Genomic DNA, 19,652 nt, shown 5'->3' with positions numbered 1-19,652 from the left:
CTACTTGTGCTGGGGCTCCTGTTCATCTCCCAGCACTTCTGTGTCCTGGAGCTGACTGATGTGCAAGATGGCTCGCTCAATTTAGCTCTGTTAAGGGCTCTGTTTAATTCTCCTGAGGTACTATTGACTTCTGCAGGGTCTATCTAAAACCAGGGAAATCAGACTGTGAGCAGCTCTAGAGTCCCTGAGAAAGAAACTCAGATATTTTCCTCGCAAGCGTTGTGAAATCTGGAGAGCAAGGAGCTTCACAGACTTTGAGAACTGACCCAAACACTGGGTAATGACTCAGATCTCCAGAGTGTCTCACAGGACATGCTGGAAACACGCAAAATATTTTCTCTTCTGTGTTGAGAGGATGCTTCATGTGCTCAGTGCTGGGCCCAGAATTTGTGCATGGACACAGTCCTCAAGTGCGTTCTCCCAAGCAACATCCAACCTGGCCAAACACCAAGGCTCTTCGCTGGCAGAGGAATAAGTTTCTTTCAAAAACCTGCGCTAATTACGGCCGCTCTCAGGACCCTTATAAACATCAGGCTCTGCTTTCCAGCTCTTGAGTTGCCTTTTCTTTCAATAATAGAATTTTTAAAAGCAAGTGAGTTTTCTAGGTCAGAAGACTCTGCTCATCAGGATTGTATAATTGGAAACCATAATACTTGTAATTCCCTGAGATCCTTTATCTTGCACATCTCAGACGGACTCCAGCGGTATCACCTGGCAAGAAGCCAGAGGAGCACTGCTACTAAAGCAGCATGATAAGATCAGTATGGAGTGGGAGAGATGCCAACAAAGGATCTCTCACTTTTCCCTGGACTTTCACCCAAACAAACAAGTATGTTACTGCAGTTCCCCCCGTCAATGAAGTCTCACCGCTTGAATGTCGGCCCCGTCCTTCTGTGACCTTTAACAGAAGAGCAACAGATCTCGCTCGCTCTCCCTCCTCACTCCTTGCCTAGGAGGCTTCAGCTTGTGTTGGAACAGATTATTACACAGCATAACTTTCTAGGCAGTTGTCTGCACCGTGTGCTGGAATTCATGATGGGAAGAATTCAAAATTAATACTGTTGCACCACTCACAAAAGATGCCATAAGAGGAGACCCACAGAAAGCAAGAACTATGTAACGTTCAGCATCTGAATATTAAGTGCCAGATCCAGAGAGGTATTTAGGCACTGAATTTCCACTGACGTCAATGGGAGTGAGGTGCCTGAATCCCCCCCTGGATCAGATTGCTATTAGACCAAACTTCAAGGCCTGGTTCTTCAGAGGTTCTACAGTTTCTATAAACTCTTCAGCACATCCTCTGAGAAGTCCCTCAGAGGAAGGCCTAGGAAGCTTATCAGATAGCTGTCTTCTTGTCTTGCCTGAAAACGGCCACCCAGTTCTCAAAGAAAATGAACAGGACTTCTGTAAGTATATGAGAAGGAAAGAAAAAAGGAGAAGAAAAAAAACCTTTTATGGTATTTTTCAGATGTCCCTGCTGGGCTTCCTAAGAGCCATTTAGCCTAATATATCCCTAAGGTAGGATCCCATCTCTACAACCAGGCTTATGGAATGGTAATATGGTAGGAGGCAACAGCTGTTGCGCTGTGGAAAAATACATGATAGTAATTAAGCCCTCATTTAGACTTACAGGTTGTTTTCAATTAACTTAGGCATCGCTAAGTTTCACTAGCTCTTAAACCAAACAAATAAATAAACAAAAACAACCAAAAAACCCCTAAACTCTAAACCCAAGAAACCTGTCTACAACAACTGAGAGAATGGTAGGATTCTGTAATTTATAAAGAAACTGAATTGAACGAGCCCTAATGGGCACCAAAGGGTGATCACTTGCCTCTTTCAGAAATATAAATCAAAGATACCACCCAAAGGAAAAGGGAATTAAAAAGGCCCTTGTGATGACAGTTGAGATTGAAATTAATTTGCCCACTTGCAGAAATTCTGAAAGTGTTTGCTCTTGATTTTTCATCCCCACCACACGGCAGCTGTTTTCTTCCAAAGCACACACTCACCCTGTTGTGGGCTGCTGGAATAAGACAGCCAGCATTGGAAATAGACGTGCCCCACAGTGGCATGGCAAGCAGTGGGCACGGCGGCCACACCACAGGGTGCGCAGAGCCTTAAGTACGTATACAGACACAGGCTTGTGTCTGGCCCGGGCTCTGACAGAGGAGGAAGGTGTCACAAATATAAATCTCAGGCCAGGGAGCCAAAGAACTCAACCGAATTTCAGTCACATGGCTATATCTCAGTTTCCCTTGGCTGCTTCGATCAACTGTGGCCCAAAGTTGTAAAACCTGCCCGCAGCTGCTCCGCTCACCCCCAACCTGATATTTCACACTGTGACTTTATGCAGGCTTGTTTAGGTCTAACAAGGTCCTTATTTTTCTACAATGCAGGAAATAAGGAAACCAGCCATCAATTATTAGAAGCGCAGCAGATCTGAGCCGCGTGGCTGTAAAACAGATTTTTCTTTAATGAAACTGAACTGACATTTGCCAGAAATAACAAGTGCCCAAGACCAAAATGTAAATCAAAACTAAAGGAGAGTTTTCAAAACTTTGAATCATTGGTAGCAACAGACAAGCTCAGAAGGAGGTTGGTATGATTTTGGAATGTCTTAAAAATGTGTGACTAATATGACTTCTAAAGACATTATTTGTGAGTTAGTATTTCAGTCTCCCCACAGAAAGAAAACATCGCGACCAGAGAGGGCCACAATGTTTGCTGTAATAACCGTGTTAGTATGTCACTATTGCTATGCTAGGGAGGAGGGCTTTGTTTTCATTTCAGAAAGCAAAGAAAGGGAAGACATTAATGTCAGAAATCATCAGCGCTTGCTAAGAGGAGGAAGAACACAGCTGTTACCATTTTCCTACATGTCCAGGTTTTAAACATGGCACTTGGTTTGAGTTGGTCTCTGCCCAGGTCCTAGGAGACCACTGGTTCCATCACAACATCTCTGAATAGAGCCTCGTCTAGTCAAGAAGGAGTGGTGCTGTTTGCTGAAGGGAGACGTAAGAGGAAGAAAGAAAGGGTGGGTTGGTAGGAAGCAGCAGAGATCGCCTTACTGTGATTTCTGACAATGCGACTCCGGTGCAGTGATGCTGCTCCTTCCCCAGCCTGCCCCCGCTCTTCCTCACGAAACCCTGACTGAGGACACAACCCAACTTCACGATGCAATGAGGAGTGCAATGCAGAAGGCACGTGAAGCAAGAGAAGCCTGGCAGCATGAGATGACCCGAGACCTGTTCTTTTACAGATTTCGAGTGAAAGCCAATGGGATGGTCCAGCTTGTTTTACTGCTGATTCTATCACTGTTCATGATTTAAATGGACTGTTTCTTCCACAGGAACATCCAAATTGAGACACTTCCAAGTGCCAGTGAATTTATTACACCCTTTGCTAAGCCAGGTGCCACGTTTAATATCTTTGCAGTCAAAACCAAAGGTCTTCCTTCTAGTTTGATCTTTGGCTTTGGTCTTTTTCTGCATTTATCTGCACCCAAACAATCCTTCAAGTGCCACTGACTTTTCCACTCTAGTACATCTCCAGAGCTGACCAGATTGCCTCTTGTGCCATTAACCCACCAGTACCACATGTGGGTTACTACCTTCAAGTTCTTCCCTAAAGCTCTGATTTTCAAGGCCATTTAAGAAAGTATGATCATTAACCTTTCTTCCTGCAGCCAAAGCAATGCTTTATAGAAAGGTAATACCAATTGCCTATGCTTTTTAATAATATTTCTAATGGGCTATGAGGTGATCTATATTTTCCCATACCTATGACATCCCAATCCTTTTCAGTGTCACTGCTTGCCAGGACATACGCATTCTATCTGTAAAAACTGTTCATATCCTCCATTGCAAGGAATAGCCTCATGTGTTTGTATGAAAATATCCATCACCCAGTTCCTTATTTCCTTACCCTTGCTTAAGAAATCCCTGTTGCATGATAGCCACATCCTAATTTTTATTTATTTTTTCCTTAATCTGAATCAACAGACAAAATTTTCCTGGCAGGGGTTCTCTATTTTTTGTGAGGATTTCAGCAGAAACTGTTAGATAACATCAGGAACAAAACTCAGAGTTGTGTACAAAATACTGTCACTGATAGTTGTTTCGTATGCATCTCAATTTCTACAGATCATTCACTTCTTAAAGGATTCAACAGAGCACATATTATTTTCTATGAGCTATTTCTTTTCTATCAGCATGGCATGTGACAATTCAAGACGTCTCCCATAAGCTTAAGTCTAAGCCATCACCACATTTGCCTCTGCCAGCCTCACTATAGCACAGGAACAAGCCTGATGAGGATTCTTTTAAGCAGCAGAAAGGCTACCTTGTTAATGTAGGTTTCTGTCACAATTCAGTTCAAAACAGCCCAAACTCCACCTGGACACGAGCCTGTAGATCTGACCAGCAACTAAAAGTGCTGGAGGACTTCAGTATGGAGAGTTCGTTTTTATATTTGGAAGACAGGATGTACTACGAATGAATAATAATAATTCAATCTGAGCCTAATTCAGTATCAATAAGGCTATTTCCTTCTACAGAACAATGGCTGGCATTTTCTATTCCCAACAGGCAATCGTGTGTTAGTTAGCAATGGCATGTCCCCAAAATGCCACAGAACATTTCACAACTGCTCTGCACATAAAAATCAATCCTTTTCCATGCCCAGCTGTCCCACCACTGGCTCTCCCATCTGCTCTTATACAGTCCTTCACTTAGCCTATTTTTCACTGCATGCCTTCTCTGCGTTTTCATGATAAACAAGCATCCAGAAACACCAGTAAGGGAAGGTCTGAACTTTGTTCACTAAGTCAGAGAGAACAGCAGCCTCCAGCTCCCTTGTAACTCTTTACTGTGCCCATACTGTTCAGAGCAGGAATGAATGTCACAGAAAGGACAGCAGGGCACCCAGACTTACATCCCATGGTAGGATTTCCATTCAGCCTGTCTTTCAAATTTCCAGTTACGAACATCTTGTGGTCTGCTCAGCAACACACGTCAAGAGGTGAACAGACTCATAGCTAACATTTTTCTTAGCGTCCAGCCCTGTGGAAGAATAAACCAACACTGAAGAGACAGAAGGCACTGAATCCCACGTGCATTTCACAAAGCATTTAGTACCAATGTGGAAAACCTACTGCCACACTCAGGTTTGGAAAGAATACAGTAACAACATTGTCTTCCATAGCAGCAGAACAAGGCTGGCGTGATCACCATGCACACCAAGCAGAACCCTGACCTATAAATCAGTGGACTCCAAGTTTAGATGGTCCTTAGAATTAACATCTAGCTTGTATTTTAAATCTGGGTTGCTCAGCAAACTCTATAGTCAAGAGCCTTCACGCTCGAATCCATATCCAAGCCTTGGATAGCTTTCTCTAGTGGCAGTCAGTACAACAATTTCTTTTTGCCTAAATTCCAGTTGGTTACAAGATGAGACTATTTTTCACAGTTTCCTCTCAACTCACATATTATCTCTAGGCACTGAAACTGTCTTCCTGCCACCTCAGACTGCCTGCTGCTGCAACATCCATCCCATGCATAAAGCATCTTTATCACCTCTAGTGTTTACCATTCTTAATTTTCATGTCTCCCAGCAACTTCTGCAGCAGCTAATAAAGACACTATTGTTCACATTAACACTGACTCTTGGCAAGAAAACTTCCCGAAAGCAGGTTAGTCCCATTTTAAGAAAGTTAACCTAGACACCACTGAAGCATCAAGCCTCTGCAAAATGCTACGGTTTTAACCCAAACTTGCCAAATAAGCTGCATTTGTAGCCAAGGCCATCATGCATTAGGTCTCAAAACACAATTCATGATCAGACATTCCAATGGTCTGCTCTCACTTTCTAGCTTTTGGCCCCCTTCATATCTGCTTTCTATGACTAATGTAGCAAAATATACACACTTGTACAAGAATTTGTGGAAGTGGCAAACTTATAAGCAAACAGGCATAAAAACGAACTTTGACAAAGCGGTCTGAGGATTCCTGCCAGTAATTTCTGCCTAACAGCTTCTGACAGGATGCAGAAAGAGAGAGGAGATCTCATACGAATACTTCCAGTAAAAGCAAGCCAAATCACCCTCACTGATTTTGAATATTTACACGTTCAGCAGACCAAAAGCTATTTACATCAGTTGCCATATTTCCACGTGTTTAGCCCACCATTCAAATAAGTTACGTCCCTTTATACAGATATAAAATAAGCCATCAGAAAACCTGCACAAAGTCAAAGACAGAGGTCAGGAGGCCAGGAGAATGAGTAAGTTTTCGAGGGTGGAGAAAGAGCAAGTGGGCTCTCAGGGTAAACATCTCTTAAATTTCCTGCATACTCATTCAGAGATACTGAAATGCAGCATCCTTGTTTCGACAAAAAGAACTATGCACACACAGCCTGCAGCTTTACTCCTGTGAAAATACAGGTCAACAAACCTTAGAGAAGAGCTCAAGAACTCAAAGAAAAAGAATACAAGCCAATCTGTGATGAGTTGGCAAAAGGAAAAATAAAACAAAACAAGTAAAACTCCTCAAATGAAAAACCTGAGATATTTTTTCTCTTGCCAAGTGTACTGAGTCCATGCCTAAAAGACAAATCTTGTGCCTTAGCCCTCCCCACAGCTCCCCTCTTTTTATCTGCTCTTGGATTAAAATGGTGTTGTTTCAGGTCTAAGGCTAGCAGAATCAGGCCAACTCAGCTTCAGCTGAATGTAAACCAGCTCCGAGGACCTTAAGGAAACTGAACATTACAGCAATCAGAGATCGAGAAAAGAAGAATTATGTAGCATTGCCTTTTCAAGTCCTGAGAGACAGTCTGTGATAGCTGTGCACAAAGCCTGTTCAGCTGGAGGGATGAGCTCCCTGTAGCAGCTTCCTGCACATCAAGGCCCATAGGCGCTCCCTGCCTCCTCAACCACTGCCAGAATTTTCTCCTCTTCTGGCATACAACCCAAAGGTCTCTTCTTCCAGCAGACCAGGGGGAAGATTTTCCTCCCAACAGCTTATTTGTAACATAGAGTCCTTAACATAGGTGTGGATGGAACCTCCTTTCCTTCACCTCAGCATTTCAGGTACTAAAATAAATGGAAGAATTTGCTCTTTGGTAGCTCTCCTGCAACTGGTGGCGTAAAGCAGATGCCAAGCAGCAAGAAGCCCTACTAAAACGTTCGGTTAAAAACCTTACTCTCCCAAAGATAACAAGCAGGCATTCCACATGCTTCACTCCTCAAACCAAAGCAGACTTACCAATAAGGGCAAGCAGCACATGCTGCAGGCAGCAAGAAGAGATCTGGCCCACATGCACACCACGTAAAGGACGCGCAGTTATGCTCAAGTAAATGCCACCCCAGGCTGATACAACCACGTACTGCAGCACAGCAGAGAACACCAGACCAGATCTGAAATGGAGCACAGCCACATCACCTGACCGCTGCAGGTGAACCAACAAAGTCTGACACCCAGCACAGGCAATTAAGCTGACCCTGCTGCTGTGCCGAAACAACTGTACCATTTCTGGAGCCAGAACTAGCTTGTATTTCTCCACTCTGTATTCCATTACATTCTTGATGAAGAAATGTCCTGAATAATAAACCAACTTGCCCCAAAACAATACAAGTAAATGACACAATTTAGAGAAGAGTCCAAGCAGCCTAACTCTCCCCATCCCAAATATTTACATTCTTGGCCATGTCAGCTGCTGGCACAATCTTTGTTCTCTCTCTGCCTTCACCAGTTCTTTTCCTGCTTCATGAAAGAGAGCAGATCACACCAACTTTAGATCTATATGAGGTCCTGAACAGGAAGGAGAATTAAATATGAATGTACTGTGCTGACTGCCTGACCTTGGCATCTGAGCTACTGGGCTGCTCCTGCTTGCACTTCCCCCTCTGGGAGCACATTTAGCACTTGGACTTTCTCTTCCGTGCCTGAAAAGAGCATGGATTTTCAAAAACATTCAGTTCTCACCTCCTCCCAACGTCAGTGCCACAGCTCACTGCAATTGCAGCAGAAGCAGCAGAGCAAAGCAGGAGTTATGAAACTTCACGCTAAATCCTTTCTGGAAAATAGTGGGGAATAAAACAGAAATCGCCTTTTTCTATCTGTTTTCACTTTAATTCTCCCTTCTCTGCCCAGCACAGATGGGAGCTGGGAGGTAGACAGGACTTACATAAGGAACAAGAAGTCAAGAGATCCGTTTTGGGGTGAAATGAGTTCTTCTGAACGCAAACTGCTGCTTTCCTCAAATGCCTTCCCGGGCCTCTTACGTTTTCCCTCTTAGGCAATCACCACTACGGAGATGCTCCAGCAAAGAGCACAACATGCAGTCGTCGTAAGAGACTGATCATTTGCTCTCAGTGAAGGATTCAGGTTAAATCAAAGCCAGCTGCTTCGAAGAAGGGCAGTCGAGTAAGAAGAACTTAAGCAAAATAATAACAAAAAAGGCAATCTAGAGCCTACATACGTAGCAAATCTACTCTTGTATTTCAAACAAACAAGTCTAAGGTACTTAAGCCTCACGAGCAGAAAACATAACTTTTTTTAAGCCATCCTCTTGTGTTGTTGTTCTGCCCTAATAACTCTGCAATGTGCTACTCATCTCTCCCAGTTAAATATCCTGTTTCACAAGCCCACTCCTAGATATCTGAAACTGCACAGCATTTCTGTCTAGCTTTAGGCATCTAGCATTCCAAAGAATTAATATTTAAACTTATTATGAAGGAATGGGGATTGCATTAAGCACGTAGTCTTTAGCAAAACATTCATCTTAATAAAATACTTTGTTGCTTGTTTGAAGCACATTTACGATTCTTTAAACTCACAAAAGACTACGCTCCAAACCCGACACAAGCATCTGTATTTTCCTTTTATTACAACCAAGTCTTAGATAGGATTATAGACTGGAAGCTATCAAATTTCAATTTTACGATATGCTTAAAATTATATTATCTTTCTTTGCCCAGAGGATTGTTGACTTGAGCATTCAAGTGACTTAAGCACAGCACACTGTGAGAAAGCAATGAATCAGAGCACTTATTTTAAATAATCCTAGAGCCCCCACCTCTTCTCAGAAAGCTCCTCATGCTAAGGTAATATCGTTCTTGTGTCTTAGAAATAAAACTAATCAACCACAAAACATCACTTAATTCTTTTTCCCTCTTATATTAGTCTTTGATTTACACCTCAGATACTCTCTCCCAAGCCAGCACATGTAATTTATTTACAGCATAGGAAGGCAGGCAAAATACATCATCTACTGTTATACAACCTTCTACAAGGTATTAAAATACCAGGCCCCTGGAGAAACACTTCATATAGTTCAGCAAGTTCCAAAATAAACCAAACAGGCAGCCCCTTAAGCACTTAAAACAACAATGGGGATCTGTATGAAAAAGTTAGTTTTACAGTATTTGGTGATGTCGCCTTCGTGTCATTTTTCCTTCTGGCAAAATATGAAGAAGAAAAAAAAACAACACAAAAAACACAAAACCCACATAAGAATGTATTTGCTTTCCTCTCATTCTAAAAGACTGACAACTCTACAGCACTCACAAAGCCCTCCTCTTATCGCACACGTAAATGCCAGAATTACATGCAGTTCAAGATGCTTTGTATTTGTTTAACCCCTAGAATAAATGTGATCAGGTAGATTCAATTACAGTGCTTCTTACCAACCCACCGTGCAAAATACTCACATCTACATTCAGCCATAATGGTGGAAAAGTCAGAACTAATGCAACTGGTTTGAGAAAAGAGAAGCTGGGGGAAGGAGAGGGACGATTTGACTGAGGTCACCCTTGTAAATCCTAAATGAGCAAAACCTGAGAATAACCTAAAACACACAACTTCACAATTCGCACCTATTTCTACTGCAGCTCTGGAAACGTTTCTTCTATTTTCCAAGCAGTCCACTCTCTACAAAAAGTTTTAATTACTAGCAATCATTTCATACATCAAAACTAATGAGCGTAATTACAAAAAAAAAAAAAAAATAGCCCTTGTTGCAGGTTAGCAGCAAAGCACAGGTCTGAGAACAGAAAGCTTCAGGTTCCGACCGAGATCCCACAGCGCGGTGCCAGCAGGGCAAGAGGAGGGGGAATTCTTTGCCTCTATTCTTCGAAGCCTGCACAGAAAGGCAGTACAGCGGTGGCCTGAACTGATACTTATCTGAATGGAAGAACTGGCCCTTGCTTTTTTACATGCCCCATTTAAACGCAATAAAACAGCGTGAGTGGTTTTAACTGGTCGTTCTGTCTATGTCACTGTAACGCTCCTTGCTCTCGGGAGGAGATAACAGCTGTGCCATATTCAGAAACACGTACTTTTGCTATTGTTTGCACATTTGCAGGGCCGGATTACGCCGTACCACAGCAAGCACTGCCCTTGCTTTGGAACCCTGTATTCTTTGAGTTGCATCAGTGTGCTGGGAAACAACGTGTGGTGGCTGAGAAGAAAAAAAAAAAGCAAAGAAAAACAACACTCTCTATTAAAAGCAGTTCTCAAGCACTTTGAAATAATTGTTAGATTGCACGCCTTGTTCAAACCCGTTGACACACAATGACAGAAACCTGCAGTACGAAATGGAGCAGTTTACATCTATATTCCCTCCCCAGCTACCCTGCCACCAAGGTCTCCAACCGCTCTAAAATCACTGCACAGCAGAGGTTTGCACGGCTGGAAAAAGGGCAATAAAGAAAATTATAGTCCCAGTAAATCCCAATCTCTCTCTGTACACAGTCCACACGTTATTCTCCTTTGTGGCTTACAGATGGATTTAATACAAGCTAGTTATTTGTTCTACAAGCTTTACCCCATACACAGGATAAAGGACTTCTGTAATATTACGGTTGAAGCCCTGACCCAGCTGAAGCTCGTGGCAAGACTCCTGGTGATTTGAATCATCTCGTGTAACGCTGTCCCTCCTCCTCAACGTACTGAGCATCTCTGCGCACTGAACTCAGTGAAATACAACTTTGTTGCCATAAGGAAGTGCCATCTCCCAGAAGGCGCTCACTTTACATTTAGCAGCTTTACTGCACAGGATCTCCCAGCGCCTCCAGAACGTACCTTCAAATCCACTGAAAGCCTTCAGTGCGCGCTTCGACAGCTCACGTGCTTTCAGGGATGAGCTCCAGCACACCACGAATTGTTCAGATAGCACTGAGTGCGTTATTCAGAACGCTCGGAGTTCCCAGCATCTGCAGCTGATGAAATTACTGACAGGAACAACGCAACGCACACATGTAAGTATTTGCAAGACTGAGGCTCAAAGCTTTTTCTTACTATAGAAGAAGGAAAAGATCTTTTTCTTCTTATCCCTTTGAGCAGAGTATGTAATAACAGCGTTTTCATTCCATGAGTTCATACAGCACTTTAAACCCAACTAATCTCTTATTTACTTCTGTTTCAAGAAAAACTCCAGAAGTTACAAAATCTCTTCCACAGACTGGACTCATTTCCTGTAATCTGGCATTATTTGCTAATTCCATGTAATACTAAGATAGATACAACAATTACTGTCTTCCTCTTTCCAAGCACCGAATGGCTTTATATGACAAGTCTATCGTTAGATCATCTGGTTTGTGTTCAGTAAATATTCACTAGCAATCCCCAGATGGCAAAGATTTTAATTACCAGGTACAGCTAAATCCCTCTTCATTGAAATCCATGAAAGGGTCACTTTCAATTCAGTGACTGATTTTGTAACACAAATCACTGGAAGAACTTCCACCAGCAGTGAGTGACCAGAAGTTATTTTCCTATTCAACATGAGAAGCGTTTTGGCCACTTTAACAGAGGAGGGGACAGACACGAGTTATCCCAAATGACTTTATGCATGCATTCTCCAACCTGACTTCCTGCCCTTTCTCACCCTGCGAAACAGGGGAATTAAGAAAAGACCACACTTCATGAATTAAAATAAAAAGGAAACGTGCAACTGCAAGCTCAATCCGAATAAAGCTCAACATTCACTTCTGTAGAGGAGAATTCGAAGGCATAACACAACAAGCAGGCTTGTAAGTGAACTGCAGCAAAAAGAAAAAAACCATATTGCTACAGCTCTGTGTAAAACATGGGAAGTTTAGAGATCCTCACACTGGTCAGCCCGCTCCCCAGCTCCCATTAGCCCAGCCTCCAAGGGCACCAGGCAGCCCCATTTACTTCAGTGGGATAACCCAGGTGAACACAGACAAGAAGGAACACAAGCAGCATCGGGCTGAGGAGCAGGCAGCGCACCTCCTAACTCACAGACCCCAAACATGTTCTTCTGCTTAAGACCCAAACAGCCTGAGCTGCTGCTGAGGCGAGGACTGTCCTGCTAACCAGGGGAACAGTCACAGGAGGTTGAAATGACAAATTTCAACTCACCTTTTCAAAAGCAGAACAGAATTAATACATTTCAAATACATTGGCTGTACGCTTGCCAAAAGCAACTGCGCTTAAAAAAGAAAAGAAAGCTTTCTCCTTGCCTGAATAATGAATACTCCCAACAAGGAAACATCGAGCTACTGCAATTCGAACAGCTTATTGTTTTGCCTGCTGAAAGTTAATATCTGAAGTGATTACTGCAAAGGCCTGGGCCATTTGGCTCATTTCCCAGTGGCACAACTAACAGGGTAAATCTCGTCATTTCTACTGAGTCATGAATTGGATACACGGAACGAAGCTGGAAAAGAATGAAAAGGAGAAGTGTTTCCTGGTAACAACCATAATCAATGTCATTAAGAGAAAATGAGAGATCTGACATCTTTATAGATTGCTCCTTTGTCACCAAAAGTTCTTTGCAAAAAGTTTCTTTCCTATTGACAATAATTGCTTTGTTCTTTGTTACTTTCAGAACGGTAATGTCCCAGATTCAACAAAACAACACCAGAACCACGGGGAAAAAAAAACAACACTATAAAATACACTTCATACCTTCTGGTACAATCACTTGGTGCTGAGCAGACCACAACTCCTCTGAGATGCACTGCCTGGGTGCAAACGCTATGCCTCATAACACACAGGGATGGAGGACCAAGAAGAGCCCGGTGTGCATCGCAGCCAATCACACCAGAAGGGGGAGGCCGGCTGAAAACTGGTGTTTAAAATAAACAGCTCCCAAACAGAACAAAATACGAAGCACAGTTCCAAACCACTGATATCTGTGGTAATCAAACAACAGCTCAATCCTACAAAGCTCAGAACCAAATGATCTGATTCCCAGAAGGAATCCACACCACCATTCCCTCAAGTTCTTCTCTGGCTGCTCGTGGAAGAGGACTTGCTCAGGCACAGAAGCGCTTTGCAGGCTCTCTCCTAAACTGTGCAAAGCAATGGAGTTCACACTAAAGAGACACTACAACAGCAGGATGCTTTTTCCCCACTGTGATTACTTCAAAGCTGCTCACGTTATTCATATGGCAGTGTACCATTTCGATTCATTTCTTTTTGAAAATGAAAGAAAAAAAATATTAAAGGCACGTTTAGGAAAAAAAAATAATTATAGGCAACTATAAGAATGGCTTTTGCTCCCACAAAAAGAGGGTCCTTTCCCTGCTTGCAGCCTTCAGCTGTGGATAAAGGAAAAGCAGGAGGCACACGCTGTAATCTAACCCAGACTGCAGGAGGAATTAGTGGGCACGCGGTACTGGGGCTGGAGAGCAGGAGATGCACAGTGTGATGGTCTGAAATCAAGCTGTCATCAGCTTCCTCCTCAGAACCTTTACTGGGATAAATTCAAATGCTTCCCTCGTTCTCACTCCTCAGCAGTATCTTGTTATACGACATCCACATACAGCTATCCTCGCTCTTCCTCTTTATTTTCTCTGGTGGCAGGAGACAGCTCACAGCACTCCTTGGAAGATGAGCGGCCCTTCTGTCGGCAGCACAGTTCCCTTTGGATACACACAGCTCTGACTTTACAGTTAGATCACGGTGAGTAACTGAGTGAGTTTAGCTATTGGGTGGCACTGACTGCTGCACACTTGGCTCAGAAGCACGGGGTGCTGAGCAGGGGCCAGCAGCTCTCAGCGTTCGGTGCGAGAGCTACAAAATGCCCAAGTGATACGAAGGCACTTGCTCATACAGTACAGCTCAGAAGGAGCTGCACAGCCCACACGTTTGGGATCAGCATTTAGCCTAAAACTTTATAGCTTCCCCTTAAAATATCTTCTGAGAAGGAGAGGGAAAAAAAAAGGCCAAACAAACAGCGCAGTCGTCTTTGGAAAAATCCAACGTTATCCATCACATCGTCACGCTCAGTAAGTGAGCCCAATCCTGTTCACGGATACCTCCTACTTACTCCCATGAGTCAAGCCACCCATATGCCAAGGCAACCACAAGGTAACACCCTGGACAGAAAATGAATTAAAGAAAAACCAGCAACAAAACATAAGGGCTTTTTTTTTTTTCTTTTTTCCCCAGGGACAAAAAAGGGGGAATTGATCAGACAGGAAAGACAAATTTGCATCGCTCTCCCAGTGCCCGCCTCCATCAGTCCCACTGAGGTTCCGAGTGAGTGGAAATTATATTTTTTTTCATCCCCCCTCGACGTGCAGCAGCCACAAGAAGAACAAAAAGAGGAGTCAGTAGCTCAGAAGAAAACAAACAAATAAACAAAGCACCAAAATGATTCCACAGTCCGTCTGGGGAGGACAGCTCAGCCAGGCAATGGGTAAGCAGCCACAGCCTTACTTCTGGCACCCAAAGGATCCTGCACATCTCCTGACTTCTTTCTACTGGTGGCAGCAGCACAGCAGCACCAGAGCTTTGAGCTGCCCCTTCACACTGCAAATCCTCCTTCCTTCCATATCTCTTCCTCCAAACCCTGTTCTGTGTAACAGTCCCCCATTTCATCCTTGCCAAACAGTAACAAACCTTTTTTTTTTTTTTTTTAATGAAAAAGGGAGAATTGCAGTGCGAACAAACAAACAAAATAAGGAAAAGGTGATTTATAACCTGCTGCTCCGCTCTGTATTCAGTGGAGATGAACAAACACAAATCCCACAGCCTGCAGGACAGGGCTGGTGCAGACCGAGGTGCTCGTTAACACAATTCGGGGTTCCATCACCCCCGATAACAAGCTCACAAAGGAGACTGCACTCATCCCAGGGTGCACAGCCTGCTGCAGCTTTCAGAGGAATGGAAATAAAAGGTTCCACTGAAAAAATGCTGGTGACAACTGCCTTAACCCGGCAGGTAACAGCACGGACACCTCTGAAACGAAGAGTGGGACAGGAGGACAAAAACAAGAATTACCTCAACGCCACAGAAAACACCGCCTCAGTGTTAATAACTTTAGGTGCACATATGTCTCTGTAAGCAGCTTCGTAGCGTGAAGGAATGCCTGAATTTCCTCCTAACCCTCAGCCACTCCTCAGAGGGCTTGCTTTAAAAGTAAATCTCGATTAACAAATTCGAGCTCAACGAACAGGAGCCGGCTCTAAAGGTCAGAAGCCTTTAGCGGGCAATTCCTAACTTCTCCCAGCGCCGCTTTCCCACGCGCGGAGCAGCGCCGCGCATCGCCAAGCAGCAGCGCCTGCCGTGCCGGGCGGGCACCGGGAATCCGCGCTCTGAGGATCCTCCGCCAGAACCCGGCGCTCGCAACACCTCCTTGCAACGCAAACTACAAATCCAAGCAACCGCGGCGAGGCCGCCGAGCAGGAGCGGGGCGCGGCCGGGCCGTGTGGCGGTGCTGGCGGTGCTCGCGGTGCCGCGCGCTGCTCACTCACCCCTCCCGCTCTGCAGCCGCTGCTGCTGCACGCAGTCCTTGGCGCCGCGGCCGCACCGCAGCTCCTGAGCCCGGGGCAGCGCCGGGACCCGCTCGAAGATGCTGGGCCGCTTGGGGCCGAAGTCCAGCAGAGGCGCGGACATCTCAGCGGGGCCGCGCCGCGGCTCCGGGCGCTCGCCGCCGTCGCCGCCCGTTACTTCAAAGGACATCGGAGGATACGGGAGAGCTTTAGCGGCGCCGGGACGAATCCCTCGCGGCTCCTTCCGAGGCGCTCTCCGGCATTTATTGGTGACCTCGAAGCACTGCCGCTGCCTTTCCACCCCGCCGCGGGCTCGCGGTGCGCGTCCGGCCGCTCCGGTCCTGCAGCGGGCGGGCACACACACACACGCGCTGTCAACCGCTCCGTTCCCTCGGCGCTGCCCCGGCCCCGCGCGCCGCCGACGCCCGCTCAGTACCGTTACCCGGGGCGCGAGCCGGCCCCGCGCGAGCCGCAGCCCCCGCCTCGCGCCCAGCCGCTCACGCGCCGCTCGGAGGAGCAGAAGCGGAGGAGCCGCGCGTCACGGAGCGTTCGCTCCCCCTCCGTCCCCGGACAACGCCGTCCGGCTTCCCGAAGCCGCCGCGGGGCACCCGAACGGCGTCCGCCCCGGCAACGCGGCGCGTGCGCTCGCGCCGGGGGGGAACCGGCACGAGGGGGCGCCGCCCCGCGCTCCTACCTGGGAGGGGCCGCCCCCCGGCCCCGTCCTGCCGCCGCCGCGCCGGGCTCATGGGCTTACGGGCTCAGCCGCGCCGCCCCGCCGGCCGCCCGAAGGAAGGCGGCCCGGGCCATTAGCCCGGCGCGGCGGCGGGGCCGGCCCTTCGCTCGGCCGGTCGGGGCGGGCAGGGGGAGGGCTGTGCCGCCGGGGCCGCCCCTCGGGGCTTTGACAGCGGAGGAGCGGGGTCCGCCCGCGGGCCCGGGCCGGCGGAGAGGAGCGGGGCCGCGCACCCCGCGCCGGCTCCGGCACTCCCGCGGGCTCCGGCGCGTCGCCGAGGAGCAGCGCCCGGGCGGCGGGAGGAGCGAGGTACGTCCGTGCCGCATCACCTTCCAGCCCGGCTCTGGGCACGCCGCACTGAGCGGTGACATTCGTCCTGGCTCCTCGGGGCCCGGCTCAGGTCTGGAAGCAATCTAACGAGCTTTAGGAGCTTGGGCCTCGTTCCAAAGAAGCGCAGGCTGAGCCACGATGCGCAGCTTTGCTCCGAGGTGCACCGGCCCAGTACTGGCTCAGGGTGTTCAAACCCTGCTGCTGGGGGAGGAATGGGCAGCAGGTTGGAAACCTTTCCTGCTCACAGCCTTACAGGATGGCTCAGAACACGTAGCACGAGGGCAGCTATGGAGGTGGCAGCACGCCGTGCCCTTCCTAAGGAGCACCCTGCACTTAGAACACAGATACCCACAGTACACACCACTCAGTTTTGTCTACTACCTTAATAACACACACTAGCCCCTAGAGTAAAAGGAATGGTCGGGAGAAGAAGCCCTGATTTTTTTTTTGGCGGATGCTTTGAATGTTGTACATTCGGTGTGAGGGAGGCAGCCTTCCCCAGCAGACATGAGACGTAGAGAAGAACACGCCGTTCCGAGAGCAGCAGTACCAGCGACATTCCATAGACAGTCTCTCTCCCCTTTCCTGCTCTGCACAGAAGCCCTGAGTTCTACCAAATGAAGAACATGCCAGCCTTTCCCCATAGGGTTTGTTGTTTTTTTTCCTGCAATTGCCAAACTTACCAGCTCTCTGTCAAATTTAGTTGAAAGCTGCTTAATGTTCTCAGGATACATTTGTAAGAACACAACATTATGAAAAGGGAAAAATTCCCACCTCTACAGGAAGCAAAAGTAGCAACCAGCCAACACGAACACTGAATTTCAGCAGCTATGTCCTGTGAACAAAGTAAAACTTTCAGCCTACATTATCCCTCTACAGAGAGCAGCTCTGCATCCAAGTTCTCTGCTCACCTTTAATCCATCTCTGTCCCATCTGTCCATAAGGCCCTCAATATGGAACAGCTCTTCTTCAGTTTGGAAATGCTCACGTCACCTGGCAATGCTACCAGAAACAATAATTGTGTAAGACAGAAATACACTGCAGTTTAACTGCCTGAGCCTCAATTACATGTGAAGAGGCAATAAAATTTATTGAGGGAAATATTGTTCCAGAACGCAGTGTAACCAGGGTAATCCACTGCTTCCAGCAAAGCAAAACCTAGAGTCTGGCTGGGTCCTGAGCACAGCTTCAGCTTGTGCAAATCAGCCACATCAATATGCACTGTCTAGAGTCTTTCCTAGAAAACAGGTAGCACTAGAGATATTGTATCACTTCCTAGAAGGATTTTCTTTCTTGGAAAGCATGAAAAGGAACATCACTTAACACTTCTGACCTCATTAACCTGCCTAATTCTGGGTTTCTTACCTCAGGCCACGCTCACCCGGCTCCGAAGTGCAGGTTCTGGCTCTCACCCTCCTCCTGAACATCCTGCAGAACGCCGGCAGGTGCCGCCACTGGCTCAGCAATAACCCGGGCGAAAAGACTTTTTTCCCCGTAGGTGGTGAGGAGGGGCTGGGGGCAAAGCACAGCGCAGCTCCCGGCTTCGGCAGCACCTCGCACCAAGGCCCTCACAGCCAGCTGATTACACTGCGGGCTATCTCGTGGAGATGTAGGTGCTGTAGCTCAAGCTGCAGGTACAATTCTATGAAGGTGCAATTCTATGAAGCACAGCAGCAAACGATGCCCTGTGCACTCAAACGATCTCCCACACCACTACTTGCTCAGCTCTCAAGGGGAATTAAAAATAAATAAATTCCCAGCTGTATCCAGGCATCCAGCTAGGGCTGCCCATCCCTGGGCCCGAGTAGGCAAAGCAGGGGGTGGCTGCACACCCTGCCTCAGAGCCAGCTGTGCCCTGCAGAGGTGGGATGTCCAAAGTGCTTCCAAAGCAACGAGTTGGCTCCTCCAACATGCCACAGATGTGGCTGGAAAGAACAAGTGCCTCTTGAATCGCTGTGCCTGTGAAAGAGTTAAGCAGTTCCCTCTCTTCCCCAACTGAATCGGAGGATGCTTCATGCGTTCTGGTTCTGGAACAAAGGCCAAACAAGTGCAGTCACTGCTCAGACTGCTTTCTGCCCTGGGTCACCATGACTTAGCTGAATGCACGAGCTCTGCAGCAAATACTGATTCACTCCGTGTTGTCAACGACATCCATGAGCTAGAGGGGTGTCTCCCCTCCGTGCCCTTGTGAAAAATCTGTCGCTGGCCTGTTCCCCATGACATCAATACCCTCCCTCTTAATAGAATGACACGGGTGATTGCTCTATATTTAGCCTTGTTTCTCATTCCTCATTGCTGAGGACTGTGGTAATGGATCATAGCTTATCAAGAGATCACAGCTATGCCAGTTGCCTCTTCCCTTTCTTAATGAGTCTCCATCACTGAAGCAGACCTTCCAGGGGCATCCTTGGCCTCTGAAGCTTGTCCCCAGGATTTGTTTCATTTTTAGTCAGATATAAAATTGCAATTCGGACTAAAACTTTCCAGGGAATACAACTGCTAGCCTGAATTTCCTCTCTAGGTTATGAATAGGATAGAAGTGATAAATAACAAGAATTGCCCATCTGCCCACTCACTTCTACTTGGTGGCTGAGAAAAGAGAAAGCTAACTCTAACCCCAACTGGACTGAAGTCTTAGCTCACGTGAACCAAGAAAAAGCCAGACCACAGCCAGCATGCTGACCTGAAACACCAAGCAGCCATGAGACAGCTTCCTGCCCTCATGCTGCCCATCACCAGGTGCCAAAAACAAGGCACTCACACCCAAAGCAGCTAGTGGACTGTATTAGCCACAGAAACTGGGCACCACCACAGTATAGTCAGCATTACTGCCCTGAGCACGCACAG

The 19,652-nt window shown here is 46.7% G+C and overlaps 1 protein-coding gene across 3 annotated transcripts in view; it reads right to left on the bottom strand.

Annotated features, from left to right (window-relative positions):
* Positions 1–16,554, bottom strand: part of GLIS1 (GLIS family zinc finger 1) — a 177,679-nt gene extending 161,125 nt beyond the window's left edge. For 2 of the 3 annotated variants that reach the window (XM_048946033.1, XM_048946034.1), the window contains exons 1-2: positions 16,440–16,534; positions 15,728–16,086 (exon numbers count right to left, since the gene is read on the bottom strand). In XM_048946033.1, coding sequence (XP_048801990.1) covers positions 15,728–15,935 — 208 coding nt within the window. In that variant the 5' untranslated portion in view covers positions 15,936–16,086; positions 16,440–16,534. Of the gene's footprint in view, positions 1–15,727; positions 16,087–16,439 lie in introns of all 3 variants that reach the window. The other variant, XM_048946035.1, reaches the window with a different exon arrangement.
* Between the last annotated feature and the right edge of the window lie 3,098 nt (positions 16,555–19,652).

The sequence above is a fragment of the Lagopus muta genome, chromosome 5 (assembly GCF_023343835.1).
Source record: "Lagopus muta isolate bLagMut1 chromosome 5, bLagMut1 primary, whole genome shotgun sequence".
NCBI lineage: Eukaryota > Metazoa > Chordata > Aves > Galliformes > Phasianidae > Lagopus > Lagopus muta.
The sequence above is the reverse complement of the archived record's forward strand: the minus strand, read 5'-3'. Positions and strand labels throughout refer to the sequence as shown.